This window comes from Hyposmocoma kahamanoa, unplaced genomic scaffold (genome assembly GCF_003589595.1).
Source record: "Hyposmocoma kahamanoa isolate Upper Pololo Valley unplaced genomic scaffold, ASM358959v1 87, whole genome shotgun sequence".
NCBI classification, from domain to species: Eukaryota; Metazoa; Arthropoda; class Insecta; order Lepidoptera; family Cosmopterigidae; genus Hyposmocoma; species Hyposmocoma kahamanoa.
In genome coordinates, this window is record NW_020654422.1 from 17,095,108 (window position 1) to 17,109,464 (window position 14,357).

The following is a 14,357-nucleotide window of genomic DNA, read 5'->3' on the forward strand; positions in this document are numbered from 1 at the left end:
TTTCAAGTATTATTTTCGCAGGAATTCCAAAATAAAATCCAATTTTGGGTTACTCCGAAACGTCTTATAAACAGTTACATCTTCAGTCTACAAAGAAATAATTCTTTTTAATAATAATGTTGTAACCAATACGCGCCGACTATCATCGAGTCAAATCGGTTTCACTTAAAAAAATGACTTATTTAATTACAAAAACAAAAATTTTAAAGTGCTTACAAAATTAGACTGAGTATACTAGTATTTATAGTAGACAGAACCGTAAAGTCAGATTTGTATTTCCTTTTCTTTATCGCAAATTCTGAAACGGCAACACTGATGTCGATTTAGCGTCACTCTGCATCGGCGCCCGCGCAGTCTTTCGCCGTCTTGGAAGTTGACTGTACGCTTGGTTATTCGTGGTGTTTTTTCTTGTGACTCGGCTGTGCTTTTGGACTACTTCTATTTTCAATCTCGTTGACCTTGGCTTGGATATTTTGGACTTGATTCTGTGTGAACTCTTTTTCAACATGTCGAAAAGAGGACGTGCTTTAAATAGCCAGACTCGCGAACTGGTTGTGAAATTACACGACTATTTCGAAAGGGAGTCACTTAATGGTGGACCTCTATTACCAGTGACACAAGTGCAAAATCGCGTCGCAAGTGCACTTGGAATCGGCAAAAGAACGGTACACACCATCATACAAGAAAAATATGGGCCTTCCGGCTCTCAAGAAAACGTATTACATACGCCTAGAAAGAGGAAGAAAAGCAAGCCTGTAACAGGTATCGACACGTTCGATGCAGACGCTATTCGTAACCATGTTTATACATATTATACTAGACACGAGTACCCTACTGTGAGTAAATTGTTGGTATCACTTCGAGAGCTTGGCTTATTTACTGGGAGTGCTACCTCACTGATTACAATTTTGAAAAAAATTGGTTTTAAATACAAGAAGTCTGACAAAAGAAATATTATGATGGAAAGACATGATTTAATATTACAAAGAGTTTCATTTTTGAGAGAAATGAATAAAATTACAAATTGGGATAATGTTGTGTTTATCGATGAGACTTGGTTGAACTCAAACCACACAGTACCACAATCATGGACCGACGACACTAAAGCATCCAGCTCGAAAGTGCCAATGGGAAAAGGTGGTCGCCTCATAATTTGCCATGCTGGATCAGCCGGGGGAGGTTTCGTTAATAATGCTTTACTAGCATTTGAATCAAAAAGTACAAAAGAATATCACGAAGAAATGGACGCAAACAAATTTAAAGAGTGGTTTAAAACTTTACTTCAGAACCTCCCCGAACAATGTACAATAATTATGGACAATGCATCGTATCATTCGGTTCAAATAGATCGAGCGCCGACTCAGGCAAATAAAAAGGCTGATTTGGTGGCATGGCTACAGAGGAATGGTGTCGAAGCTGACATGGAGCTATTGAAAGTGGAATTGTTAAGATTAGTGCGAGAGCATAGACCTACAAAACTTAGGTATGAAATTGATGAATTGGCACTTGAGCATGGACATAAAATTATAAGGACACCGCCGTACCACTGTCAATACAATGCTATTGAGTTGATTTGGGCTCAAATTAAAGGTTAATATTTTTGCATTTAATACTGTTATTTTAAATTCGTATATATTAAGACTTATTTTGTACTAGTAGCATATTTTAATAAAGTACAAATGTAAAGAGGTAACATATAAACTTTCGAATTTGTAATATCACTGTGAAGGAACATTACTATTTTACAACAGTGTTTTTTTTTTACAGGCTACGCAGGACGTAATAATACTAAGCCACCGTTCTCCACAAAAAAAATGATGACTTTATTAAAGGAAGCATGTACTAAAGTAACAAAGGAAGACTGGAGAAAGGTGGTGGAAAAAACTAGAAAACTAATAAAAGAAGATTTTGACAGAGATGTTAATATTGATAATTTAATTGAAAACGAGTTAATTATATGGACTGGTGAAACTAGCTCAACAGATGGTTTTGGTTCATCTTCCGATGACGTTGATAAATAAAAAATTCCAATAAGGAGGTCTTTTGTTTTACTTCAGAATTTTGTTATTTACGTACAGGTTATCCTCGTGAACTATGCTAATGTATAACTACAATACAACAACAAGTACAGGTTGCCGTTGTGCTCACTTAAAATACTTACTTATTATTTCTATTAAACTGTATAACGTTTAAATAAATGTTGATTGATATATCTAGAACTGAAAAGCAATGAACAGAAAAATAACCTAAACGATTACAAACTCCTAAAATTTTTAATCGATTTCTCGTGAGAATCGTTTAAACTGGTTACCGATATTGCAGTTCACATCACTATTTACGTTGCGATGACATGTGTCAAATATGATCTATTATTTTGTGACGACTATAAATCTATGTAAATGACCATTGCAAACAAGGAAAACATACCATACATATAATCAACGAAGAGGCTGTACGGTAGAACCTTTGCCCATCCTAATATATGAGCGAAAATTTAAAAAAACAATAAACATTGCCGCCTAACCTTAAATAAAATTTGGGTACAATAGTATAAAAATAAAATTAAATAGATTTGTTTTGATGTTCAAGTTTTCAAAATGAGAGACGTTTACTTATCAAATTGCGAAAAGAATTTCCTTCAGAAAATCGTCTCTGAGGGTCATGTAAGTATATTGTAATAACCTCAACGGTTGTTATTGTTGCCAAGCAAAATTTTATCGCTTTACGTTTCAACTTTACAGCGCTTGGATGGAAGGAATTATAATGAAAGCAGAAAACTAGATATAGCTTTCGGGTCTGAATATGGAAGTTGCATAGTATCCTTAGGAGAAACAAAGTGAGTACTACACAGTACCTGTACTACATACTTGCAAAAAATAATACTTAAAAAACGCATAGACTCATTAGGGAACCCGCACTAGGGAAACCCTGTATCGCGGGTGCCATGGATACACACATACTCACGAGATAAATAAATAAAGAAAAAATCTTAATAAGTAGGTCATACAAATATTACCGCGCCCAGGATTTATGCATGCCCAAGTAGCATAGTAACTGTTCGACCACGGAGGCAGTTAAACATTGATAAATATGAAGTTTTCAATAGAACATGCAGAATAAAGATGTTTAAGGCTCAACTCACACTGGCGCAGAGTCAAAACGTCACGACACGTCATGTTTTTCGCCTCTAGCATATTCATCTCTATTTTCCCATTAATAAGGTACAAATTTGTGTTATGCAAATCTGGAGTCAAGCGTCGATGCTTGGTTGCAGTCAAGCGTCTACGCGTGTAGACGCGTGTCGCCAGGTGTTGTAGTTGAAAAACAGGACGCGACGCGAAGCTTCGACTCTGCGCCAATGTGAGTCGAGCCTTATTGTTACATTACACAATATAATGTAATAAACATTTTCAATTAAAATTTCCAGGGTCCTTGCACAGGTGTCATGTGATATAGTACAACCAAAACAAATTCGTCCAAATGAAGGCATATTGCACATTAATGTGGAGATCGGACCAATGGCAGCGCCACAATTTGAAGCGAATAGACAGACAGATCTAAACGTGTACTTGAATAGATTGCTTGAGAAATGCTATAAGGATTCAAAGTGCATTGACCTGGAGTCTCTATGCATTGTTGTGGAGGAAAAGGTTAATAAAGCATTGTTTTCTGTATCAGTCTGTAGATAATGGGTATGTTTTCAGTACTTACAGAAGCCGAGCGTACCTATCTCGCAATGAGAAATCTGCAGGTAACAGGTTCCCAATCCTATGAACATCTACCCACAGATCTGAAAAGTGTTATAAACAACAAAAAGTTTTATACCCGACTAAAACTCCTTTAATTGAATAATGAATTCTGCAGTGTCGAAGAGTTCCATTTGAAACAATTGTAATTTTGTTTTACTTGTCTTCATTATATTTAGACAAGCAGTAGTTATACTACTTTATTTTATATTCATAATTAATTATTGTATGCGTTAGTGGCTATCATATTATCCCTTGATATTGTATTTTGAATTGTAATACTGTAAAATTGATAATATGAAATAAATAATTCTACTCTAGTCCCGGTAGGACCAATCGGGAAATGAACTTTTCTAAATTGATTCTGAGTAGTACTCTGGTACACTATTGTTATTTTATTATAATAGTGAGCACTGGACTTCCCCTAGAACAGGGTTCCTTAACTTTTTTCTAGTCATGGACCCCTCTCAAAACTTCAAAAAGCTCACAAACCCTTTCCGAAAAGATGGAAGAAGAAGAAAGGCTGCGGGTTGCACGGACGCGCTTCTCGCTCGCTCGTCACTCGGGTGCAAAAATTCAAAAAGGTCACGCGTACAGTTCCTATTTAACCACAATACACTGTATAACAATTTGCATTTGTTATGTTGGGTAGGCTCGCCATGGACTAGACATGAGCGCCGATAATAGACCAACTGGCGGCGGCGGGGTTTCGGCGGCGCGAGCGCGACCCTAAAGCAAATTTGTATATCGGTGTTTGCTTTTACAAAAACCGTTTTACAAATACTATTTCAAAGGAAAAAATAAAATAACGTATTTTAAATTTTTATCAGTTCGATCAGGCGCTCCGATTATGTATGCGTAGTGAAAATGGCGACGCCAGAAACTGACAAATTAATTTTTTAAACAAAACATCTTTAAGCTAGCGGGCCAGATGGATTTCCAGCACTAGTCCTACGTAACTGTGCGTCTGAGTTGTCCGTCTCCTGTTCTCACACGCCTACGCCTGTACCGCCTCTCACTTGAGACTGGTGTAGTTCCCAGGTCGTGGAAGATTGCAAACGTGTAACCTGTGCCGAAAGCAGAGCTGACTCTGTCAACTATAGACCTATTTCAGTCACTTCCATACTCTGCAAGACTATGTGTATATATAAGAACGTGTACCCAACTACCATCTCTTGTCCTACTTTGAAGACGACGACCTCCTCAGTGATCGCCAGTACGGATTCCGACGAGGGCGATCAACTGGGGATCTTCTTGTGTATGCCTATCACATATGGAGCGAGTCTATAGAAAAGCAAGGTGAAGCACTTAAAGTGTCTTTGGATATTTCTAAATCCTTTGACAGAGTCTGGCACGCAATCCTTTTAAGTAAGCTTCCCTTTTATGGGCTTCCCATTTTGCAATTGGATCTCAGATTTCTTGAGCGAACGATTCGACCGAGCGTTCGATTTGAGAGGTCTTAGAAGGCTACTTTTCCGAACATATGGCGATAGATTCCTCAGGGTTCCGTACTGTCTGCAACTCTCTTTCTACTGCATATCATACCTTATATTATATTATACCATATTACACCTTTGCGTATGCTGATGACAACACAGTTGTAGATAGGTACTTGACCAATGCAAGCGTTAGTGGAGAGGAAATCAAGTCTTGTCGAGAGTCTATGGTTAGCCGTTTGGATTTGACACTCAATGCAGTCTCCGATTGGGGCGATGCCAATCTTGTTAAATTTAACGCTACCAAACGCAGGCGTCTCTATTATCCACAAAACGGAGTCCCTTTGAGCTGACTCCGACTTTTCGTGATATATCCATACTGATAGCCGACGGTCTCCAGCTACTTAGAATGGACCTGTCGTACAATTTGTACTTCGGCAGATACGTTGAATCCATGGCCAAACATGCAGCGAGGAAGCTTTGGGATCCTTTCTAGAGTGAGGCGTTACTTCACACCGGGACAGTTGCTTCAGCTGTACCAAGCACAAATCCGGTCGTGCATGGAGTACTGCTGCCACCTTTAGGATGGCTCTGCTACATACCAACTGGCCACACTAAATTCAATTGACAACCGTGCCCAGAAGCTTATAGGTGACGCGGAATTAGTGGAGGCGCAGTTGCAGAGCCTTGAACACCGCCGTAAAGTTGCCAGCTTATCGGTATTTTACAGGATATATCATGGAGACTTTGCGATGGAATTACATGATTTAATTCCGCTTTCCCCTTTCCATCACCGGGGGACTAGGCGTAGACTTGGGTTCCACCTCTATGTTGTGAATATTCCAAAGATTCACACGAAGCGTTACGCTTCCACATTTATTTGACGAACGGCTATAGTTTGGAATTCCCTGCCTGCAGACTTGTTCCCTGAACGTTATAACTTGGGCCTTTTCATGGCGTAAGTGAATAGGCATTCATCCATCGTCGACCTCATCGTCACTTTCCAACAAGTGAGATGGAGGTCAAATGCGAATTTACATTTTATAAAAAAAAAAAGTTTTATCTTAGAAAAGTAATTTTCTGGCGTCGCCATCTTTACATACACAATACGGAAGCGTGCGCGTGCGTACGATCGGAGCGCCTGATCGAACTGAACGGCGCGCCGATTGCATTTGGCGGCGGCGGAGGCGCGGCGCTCATGTCTACCATGGACCCCCAGCGTACATTACACGGCACCCTTAGGGATCCATGGACCACAGGTTAAGAAATCCTGTCCTAGAAGATAGACCACTGTACTGGCCTAGTACAATAAACCCACATAATGTCAACTATTATCATTAAAATAAATCACTGTATCACTTATAAACATGGACACCAAATACAGAGAAGTGGGTGCCAGAAACAAAAGAATAAAATTGGATGGAGAAAAGATTCTTTTTACAATAGCCTAATAGTTTGATCTACTACTTCTCAAGCAGAGGCAGTGGTTCAAAAGCAACCTCGCACTTCTGACTTTCTCAGAATTTATGTGAGAAATTTAATATGAAATGTTCTATGATCTGTTCAGTGAAGGAAAACATTGTGATGAAACCTGCATATCGAAGAAGGTTCACAACTCTCGGAAAAAGTGTGAGGTCACCAGCCAGCCGACAAGGGCCAATGTGGTGGAGCCTCGCTTGAGAGGAGAGAAGACCCGTGCCCAGCAGTGGGACGTATAAGTAGGTAGAAAATCACGAAATATCAAAGACCATTAATTTTAAGCCATTTCTTTAGTTACCTTGATTTAGTTCCTAACATAATTGTGGTTAAATTTTCAGGTATGGTCATTGAGAGTGGATCTAAAAATTATAAACCATGCTGGCAACTTAATAGAATGTGCCAGTCTGGCTACATTGAGCTCCCTAGCACACTTCAAAAGACCTGATGTTACACGAAGTGGGGACAGCATAATAATACACACAATGAGTGAGATGGACCCTATACCAACAGTGCTGTACCATTATCCAGTTTGTGTCACTTTTGCTGTTTATGGTAGTGAGTAAGTACCTTTATAAACAACTTTCCTCGCGTTCACGTTCCCATTATGTCGTAACGTTTTATTTATCGATGGACGACTGTCGCGTCTAGCCTGCTCCCATATCACGACTATCTGTCGTGACAGTGTCGTGGACGTTTATTTTATTGTTGAACTACAGTTCGACTACAGAGGCCAAAGAAACATAAAACTTTGTTTAATCAAGCATTATCAACGTCTTTTTACCTTTTAACTTGTACTCTAACAGGTATACCGTATGTAGATGATATAGGATGTATGTAAGATAAAAGAAACTCGTAAAAATAAAGTTACCTACGTAATACCTACGTAAGATAGACTATTGTATTCAAATATAATAAATAATTAACAAAGAAGCTGATAATTAGAAAAAAAAATGGGCCACTCCGATTTTACGCCGCAAAAATTGTGGAAAAAAAACATCGGCGGCGCATTATCTGGTTAATTTTAATGATATCTACCAAGTAGTCATTATTGCTAAACATTACATTACTTTTCATTGTACCTATTTCTAATATTATCACTTGATTAGAAAGCTTAATAACAAAGACACGTAATAAACAAAGAATCAGCTTCTAGGTAGATGGATACCATTGATAATGAAGTCTATGACTATTGTACGTACAGCTGAAATATTAAGTAAGTCTAGGTCACTCATCATAGCTAGTACATTTTAATGCATAAATTGTATGTATGTACACTGTAATTATTGCAATAGGTGTTTAAAATCATGAAACTTGTTAAAATTTAATTACACAAACCTGTGATTAATTTCTTATTTAATATATTGTTTAAAACAAATATGACCGTCACTGAGTTTATTATGACAAAAAAAAAAAGAACAACAACCCATATACCAATATAGTCCAAATACCAAAACAGTTAGAAATATTAGTAGTAAAATGTAATGCGTTTTTGTGAAACGTGAATTTGTTTGAGAAACAAATATATGCGATTTAAATCCGAAATAATCTCAATACAGAGAGAAAAAACCGACCTCAAAAGTTCATGGAATTACATATATCCGCCAAGTTTTATTGAAATCGGTTACCGGAAAGGGCGCGAAACCGGATTCATCCCCTAGTTTGCCACCCTTAGAGGTGGAATATTTTCTTCAAATTTAAATGGGACTACTACTGAGGTACCCTCTTTCCAACAAACAGAATCATCAAAATCGCGGAGTTATCGCGTAACCTACATACATTACATTTTTTGAAGGGTAAGGGTGCTGGTGAAATTACAGGCACATGAGACTTGTCAACTTATGTCTCAGGGTGATAGGCGCAGTGGCAGTGCCCCTCAGATCATTGCGACTTAAAGGTCTGAGTGGTGCTGCAACTGTTATGGACAGGTGTGTGGCTTGCCACCAGGCGCACGACATGTTCGTCACGTCACTTGATATCAAAAAAAAAATACAAAAAAATGCAGTCGAATTGAGAACCTCCTCTTTTTTTGAAGTTGGTTAAAAATAGTTTCATTACCTGTGAAACGATCGCGAAGGCCTAAGAAAAACAAAAGTTAAAAAATGATAATTGAATTTCAGTATCCTAATATCAGACCCCAGCTTTATAGAAGAGTCGGTTTGCACAAGCAGTACTGAGGAAGGCATCAACACAGGAGGAGGACTTTTAGTTGTGGGCATGAATCAGTACAAGGAACTCTGCTTACTAGATTTATCTGGAGCTGCTATAAACAGTGGCAATATTGTACACAAGGCTATATTGACTGCTTCTGACAGATGCAAAGAACTGGTAGATATTGTGAAGGCACGCATTATTGGCGACGATACCTTAAGGTAAGTAATGATTACGTCATCTAGGTATTCTATTTCCTATGAACTGTAATAGTAAGCTTAGTTACCCTGAATACCGCTATTGTATGCAAAACTTGTAATTGGCTGTGTGTCATTATTCGATTTTTTTTGAAGCTTTTGGATTGCCAATAATAAATAATGAACATTTATGTTACAATTCATAATTAATAGAATGGTAAAATAGACCTAGCCAAGTGACGTCAGTTTTCCGAACTTAATCGTGTTTCCTTAACTCTGCACCAGAGCCCCGGTTTTAATCTAGGTGCAAACCCAGACACCCTTACTCATTTGCAACTCGTAAAGGGGAATCTTACCTCGTCGAAATATTGCATATACGAATCAAATAAACATTATATTATTACCAATAAACAATGGTCGGAAAAAGGTGTTCGACATGTTATATAGATACATGTATGGATATAGCTACAAGGAGCAACATAGAGTTATTAAAACCACCAAATATTAATTAATCACTTTTTCGAATTCCGTATTTCCGGGAATGGTTTTACTGCATCGTAAGACAAAACTGCTGACCTAGGAAGTCGAAGTTAGATTTTAAAGTAATTCTAATGGTGCTATGTATATAAATGCAGTAGATAACTGACCTTTTACCAAAGCAGAGAATAAATAAGTAACGAGAATGGTCACTCTCCGCCCCTCCCTAGCGTTTAAATATCGCACCGAAATCCGCATATTGACGGTCACATTGACGGAACGGCAACAGAGCTGTCAGTTATCTACTGCATTTTTTACAAGGCACTATTAAAATTACTTTCAAATCCAACTTCGACTTCCTAGGTCAGGAGTTTGTCTTATTATATAGTAAAACCATTTCCGGAAATCTTGAGTTCGAAAGAGTAATTAATTAATATTTGGTGGTTTTAATAACTCTATGTCGCTCCTTGTAGCTGTGTCTATACATGTATCTATAATATGTGGAACACCTTTTTCCGACCATTGCCAATAAAGAATAGAATGACAGAATAAAGGATTGCGAACTGATGGGTATATATCAGCCACATTATTAAAGAAAATGGTTTATCTTCAAGACATAAAAAAATCCAAGGTTATTACCATTTCAAGTGCACAATATCAAATTATCTTTTTTTTTATTTCCAACCACAAGAATATTATGTGTGGTATAAAAGCATTACCACATATTCCAACCACAATAACGTCAGAACTATACGACTGAATCTAACAGACACAACTTCCCTGTTTCAGACAAAAACGTGTTAAAATAAACTTCTCTGACACAATAACTGATGATCACATTCTGTCACTTACTGAGAGGGATCTTAACATCCGGCTTAAGAACTACAGTATTGAAGATGGTGAATTTATATCTGAGCCTAAGGATGAAGAAATGCCTGGAGAAGACATACTACCAGAGCCTAGCAAATATGATGGTATGTGTATTAGTTAGCAGTTGTGAAATAGCCTAAGTGACCTAGTCCACTTTTTGAAAACTATTCCAATGTATAACAGATAGGACATGAATCCTATTGTTTTAAAAATCCAAACCGAAGACTAAAGTTGGCCCAGTTTTTGAAAAGACATGACTAAATAAACAACAATAACATTTGGCATAGCTAATAGTGGATGCTAAGACATATATATATATATAAATTAAATAAGACATTTTTATATATATATAAATGTTTTCGTTTTCTAAATTATACAAGAATTTTTAGATATAATTTTGTGAATTATTATTTTTTTCTTTTCAGTTGTTCCATCATTGCCACAGACAGCAGAACTCAAAGCGAAACAAGGATCAGAATGGATAGAAGTGTCATCAGACTCCGACTCCGAAGACTGACTCATTGAATACACAAATGATGCTTGTTAGATAAAATGTAATAAATTTACATTTCAAAATTTACTGTTATTATAATCTCTCTTAACAGTATTATATTACAATTGCATTTCCCTCGTCAATTAACAATCATAACATTTGACACTGTATTAGGGTATAATACAAAATATTGTCTAACTATACTAAAAGGAAATAAATAGATCATGTTTAAAATTGAGTTCACCAGAACTATGAATACAATCTCTACATAAAAGTCATACAAAGCTCATCAAGACTTTTAAGGGTGACAAATTCTACACAGAAATTTGTAGAAGTAGTAGAATAAAAGATAGAATGTATGATCTCAAGTTCATTGCACTTTGTAGACATTTTAATTGGACTTAATAATAATTTTAAATTGTATATTATGTATGTATTGAATCTATTATAACATTCTAAAATATTTTCTATAATGCAACTGTGCTATTCAGATGGTTTATTTAAATATATTTTTGTCCTTAAAAATCACTTGGAAGCATATAAATATGTACCTACATCATTCAATATTTGATGTAACAGATTTTGTTTGAACCTGTTTTTTGTATCTGAATAACACAGTTTTAAGTTTATTGATTGAGAATTTGGGAAGAGAAATAACATAATACCTAAAGCTATAATTAAAACTACACACTTTGTCTATAAATTAGTCACATACACATTAGCCTACACAGAATCTGAGTTCATGCCATTTTTCTGGTCCAACTTGTTGCCATTTGTTTTTACCATGTAAATGAAGTATGTCACTATTTCCTTTTCATTTACTGGCAATGACTTGAAGTGTTTCTGTATAGCCTGGGAACAAAAAATGTCAGAAATGAAATAAATTCATTAAAAATTAGTTCCTGTGTATTACGAATTCTTTATTATCTTCAAACTAAAATTAATATTATATTTTATCTTCATATATTATATTTCATTATTTTTCACTTGTTTCTTCCAATAGATTAGAATTATTAAGTTATCTGTGTACTTACATCAGCTAGTCCTTGTTTATTGAGCCCTGGCCTGGTAGGCACCTTGTAATACCTCTTATACCTCCTCAGGGTGTTCACTTGCAGCTGGAACCAATCAACCTCTAAGGAATCCATCTCTGCTTCATTACTGTCGTCCTCAGAGTCCTTGGGCCTCCTCTGCTTTGTCCTTGCACACTGAATCATTGTCTTATGGTCATCACATATGTATGTGTGCCTTGTCTGGAAAAACGAAAATTTTGAAATTAGCCTTCAAAATCAGTTTTATATATGCAACATGACAAAAAATGGAAATAAAATACCAACCTGAGGGTCAATGTTAAGTTTGAGCCTCTTTTGGACGACTGTATTTTGAATGCGTTTGCTGTAAGCGGCGTTGCCCGCGGGGCGCCTGCATCGCTCGCCGTCATCCACTAGGCAACATATTTGATCGGAATTTCCTCTAGAATCCTCTTCTCCTGTACTAAACCCGTTGTTCATTGGATACTCGCGTTGAATCATATATAACAAATAAATTTAACTGTTGCAGTAGACCTCGCACCAGGCGACGAAAAATGTTCGACGTATCACAAAGACGAACGATTGAGGTTATGATTTATAACAACACAAAACATTTCTACGGGATAAATCAAATAAAAACATGGCAGCAGACGCCCGGCTTCTCGGCTTTCACAGACCAAACACCATTTGAGGACACTATTTCTTTATTCAGTGCACATATGCACTAAAATGTTCATTGCCTTCACAATTACACAGAGAATTCCTCGAAATAATTTGATGTAATAGAGTCTTCCACTACAAATTGTCAGTTATTAAAATAAGAGCAAAGGATTCTCAACACTGACACGATAAATTAAACTCAAATAATAATTATGCCACCGCATAAACTTCCGAGCGAGAAATAGACTTTCGCACTGACCGACTGATCGCCATGCCATTCGATTTCGTTCAAAGCAAATTGTCTCAATCAATTCATTCATTCACTCACGCCAACAAAATGTGACCAAGTTTGTTTTATCAAATATAGCAAATGAATAAGTTAGTTATAATTGTTCAACATTATTTATTCACAGAACTAAAAAAAAATGTTCAAAGAAATTGATGTATAAAATGTATATAAATATAGATACTTATGTAAATGTTACGCCTGTCATAAGAATCAATGGACTAAAATCAACATTTAGTTATTCCAAAGATGAAATATATTGAAAAACGTTTAACATTTTTTTATTGATTTCAATTAAACATATTCAAGTATATTATATTCGTTTACAACATGTGGTTGAAATTAGTATTTATGGTCACACAGACGATGTGATAGAGTACTTAGCAGCAATGCACACAACTAAACACTCGCTCTGTTTCATTTGTGAAAACAACTTGTTTGGATGTGTGCTGCGTTGCAATGTGAAAATACAACTGGGTACGTAGTATAGTATAAACAAAAAAATAAAGCCAACGCTTGTGCAAGGATTGGTTAAGATTTGGCGGGATATTTAATTTGAGCCAATCACAAATCTTTGGCGCTGACATCGCCAGCTCGTTTATTCATTGCGGCGAACGCAAAGTTCCCTACGTAATAAGCGCTGAAATCGTGTGCCCGTTCGTAATAAACAGATACTCGGTGAGTTTTATTATTTTTTTATACATTATCGCCAATGATATAAAATCATGTGGTAAACTGAACAATAAATAGTACTCATTTTGGATGGTATCAGTGAATTTGCTTAAGCTATATTTATAGTTTTACATTCTAATTTTGTAAGCAAATGGCTGCCGAAGTAAAGTGACACTATGCGTATATATAACAATGTGCACTATAGATAAGTATAGGTAGAATAGCTATTTATCAATGTGTACGCCATAGTCATACTGATGTCCTTTTGGATTCAATTTTCTTTATAGAAAATTGTTTATATTTCAACTAGAATAATATTATTTAACAACTGATTCTAATAAGAAAAAATACTTTTTGAATGATTGACTTGTTGTGAATTGAACCATATAGTCTAGTCTTCTGCACGTAATTTAAAAAACTCTCAAGAGTTAAAAAGTTTTATTCATGTGGTATAATGTTATATATAAATACAAGTAAGTATTCTTGCGGTCACTATAAATAAAATAAATGATAAGTGCACTTTACTTTGCATTTCTACCTATTGGTAGCGGCAGCAATGTTGTGCAAATACTAATATGTTGTTCGAATGGCAAGTGTGCATGCAAGTGCATTTGCTAAAAATTTGTCACTCTTTAACAACAGACGTGTGTTTAGGAATCCAGTCAGAATTTAATAAATCACTGTGAATTTCGTACGTTTTTCTTAGAGGAAATATTTTATAGCGGCAATGTTCAATCTGGTATTCACACGTAACTAAACAGACATTACTAACAAATATCCATTTATGTAACCACATGAAGTAAATGTAATGTCTTATTATACTGTTAACTTCCTGCATGTCTATTTAATAATTTCAAATTCT

At 36.2% G+C, this 14,357-nt stretch overlaps 2 protein-coding genes across 2 annotated transcripts in view; one reads left to right on the top strand and one right to left on the bottom strand.

Annotated features, from left to right (window-relative positions):
• Positions 1-2,519: 2,519 nt before the first annotated feature.
• Positions 2,520-14,357, top strand: part of LOC113235502 (high mobility group protein DSP1-like) — a 30,949-nt gene continuing 19,111 nt past the window's right edge. Inside the window, exons 1-5 of the mRNA XM_026471232.1 lie at positions 2,520-2,663; positions 2,742-2,836; positions 3,428-3,650; positions 7,000-7,220; positions 8,779-8,891. Of these exons, the coding sequence (XP_026327017.1) occupies positions 2,598-2,663; positions 2,742-2,836; positions 3,428-3,650; positions 7,000-7,220; positions 8,779-8,891 (718 nt within the window). The 5' untranslated portion in view covers positions 2,520-2,597. The remainder of the gene's footprint in view (positions 2,664-2,741; positions 2,837-3,427; positions 3,651-6,999; positions 7,221-8,778; positions 8,892-14,357) is intronic.
• Positions 11,022-12,857, bottom strand: LOC113235503 (histone deacetylase complex subunit SAP30 homolog). The gene is made up of 3 exons (XM_026471233.1): positions 12,184-12,857; positions 11,881-12,099; positions 11,022-11,698 (listed from the first exon to the last, which is right to left on the bottom strand). The coding sequence occupies exons 1-3, from the start codon at positions 12,376-12,378 to the stop codon at positions 11,570-11,572; spliced, it is 543 nt and encodes a 180-aa protein (XP_026327018.1). The 5' UTR covers positions 12,379-12,857; the 3' UTR covers positions 11,022-11,569.

Excerpts from the sequence above, each read along its gene's own strand:
- LOC113235503 (XM_026471233.1), bottom strand. The coding sequence starts at position 12,378 with ATGATTCAACGCGAGTATCCAATGAACAACGGGTTTAGTACAGGAGAA. Across the intron at positions 12,100-12,183 it reads AACTTAACATTGACCCTCAG|ACAAGGCACACATACATATG; the intron begins GTTGGTATTTTA and ends TCGTTTTTCCAG. Across the intron at positions 11,699-11,880 it reads ATAAACAAGGACTAGCTGAT|GCTATACAGAAACACTTCAA; the intron begins GTAAGTACACAG and ends TTTTGTTCCCAG.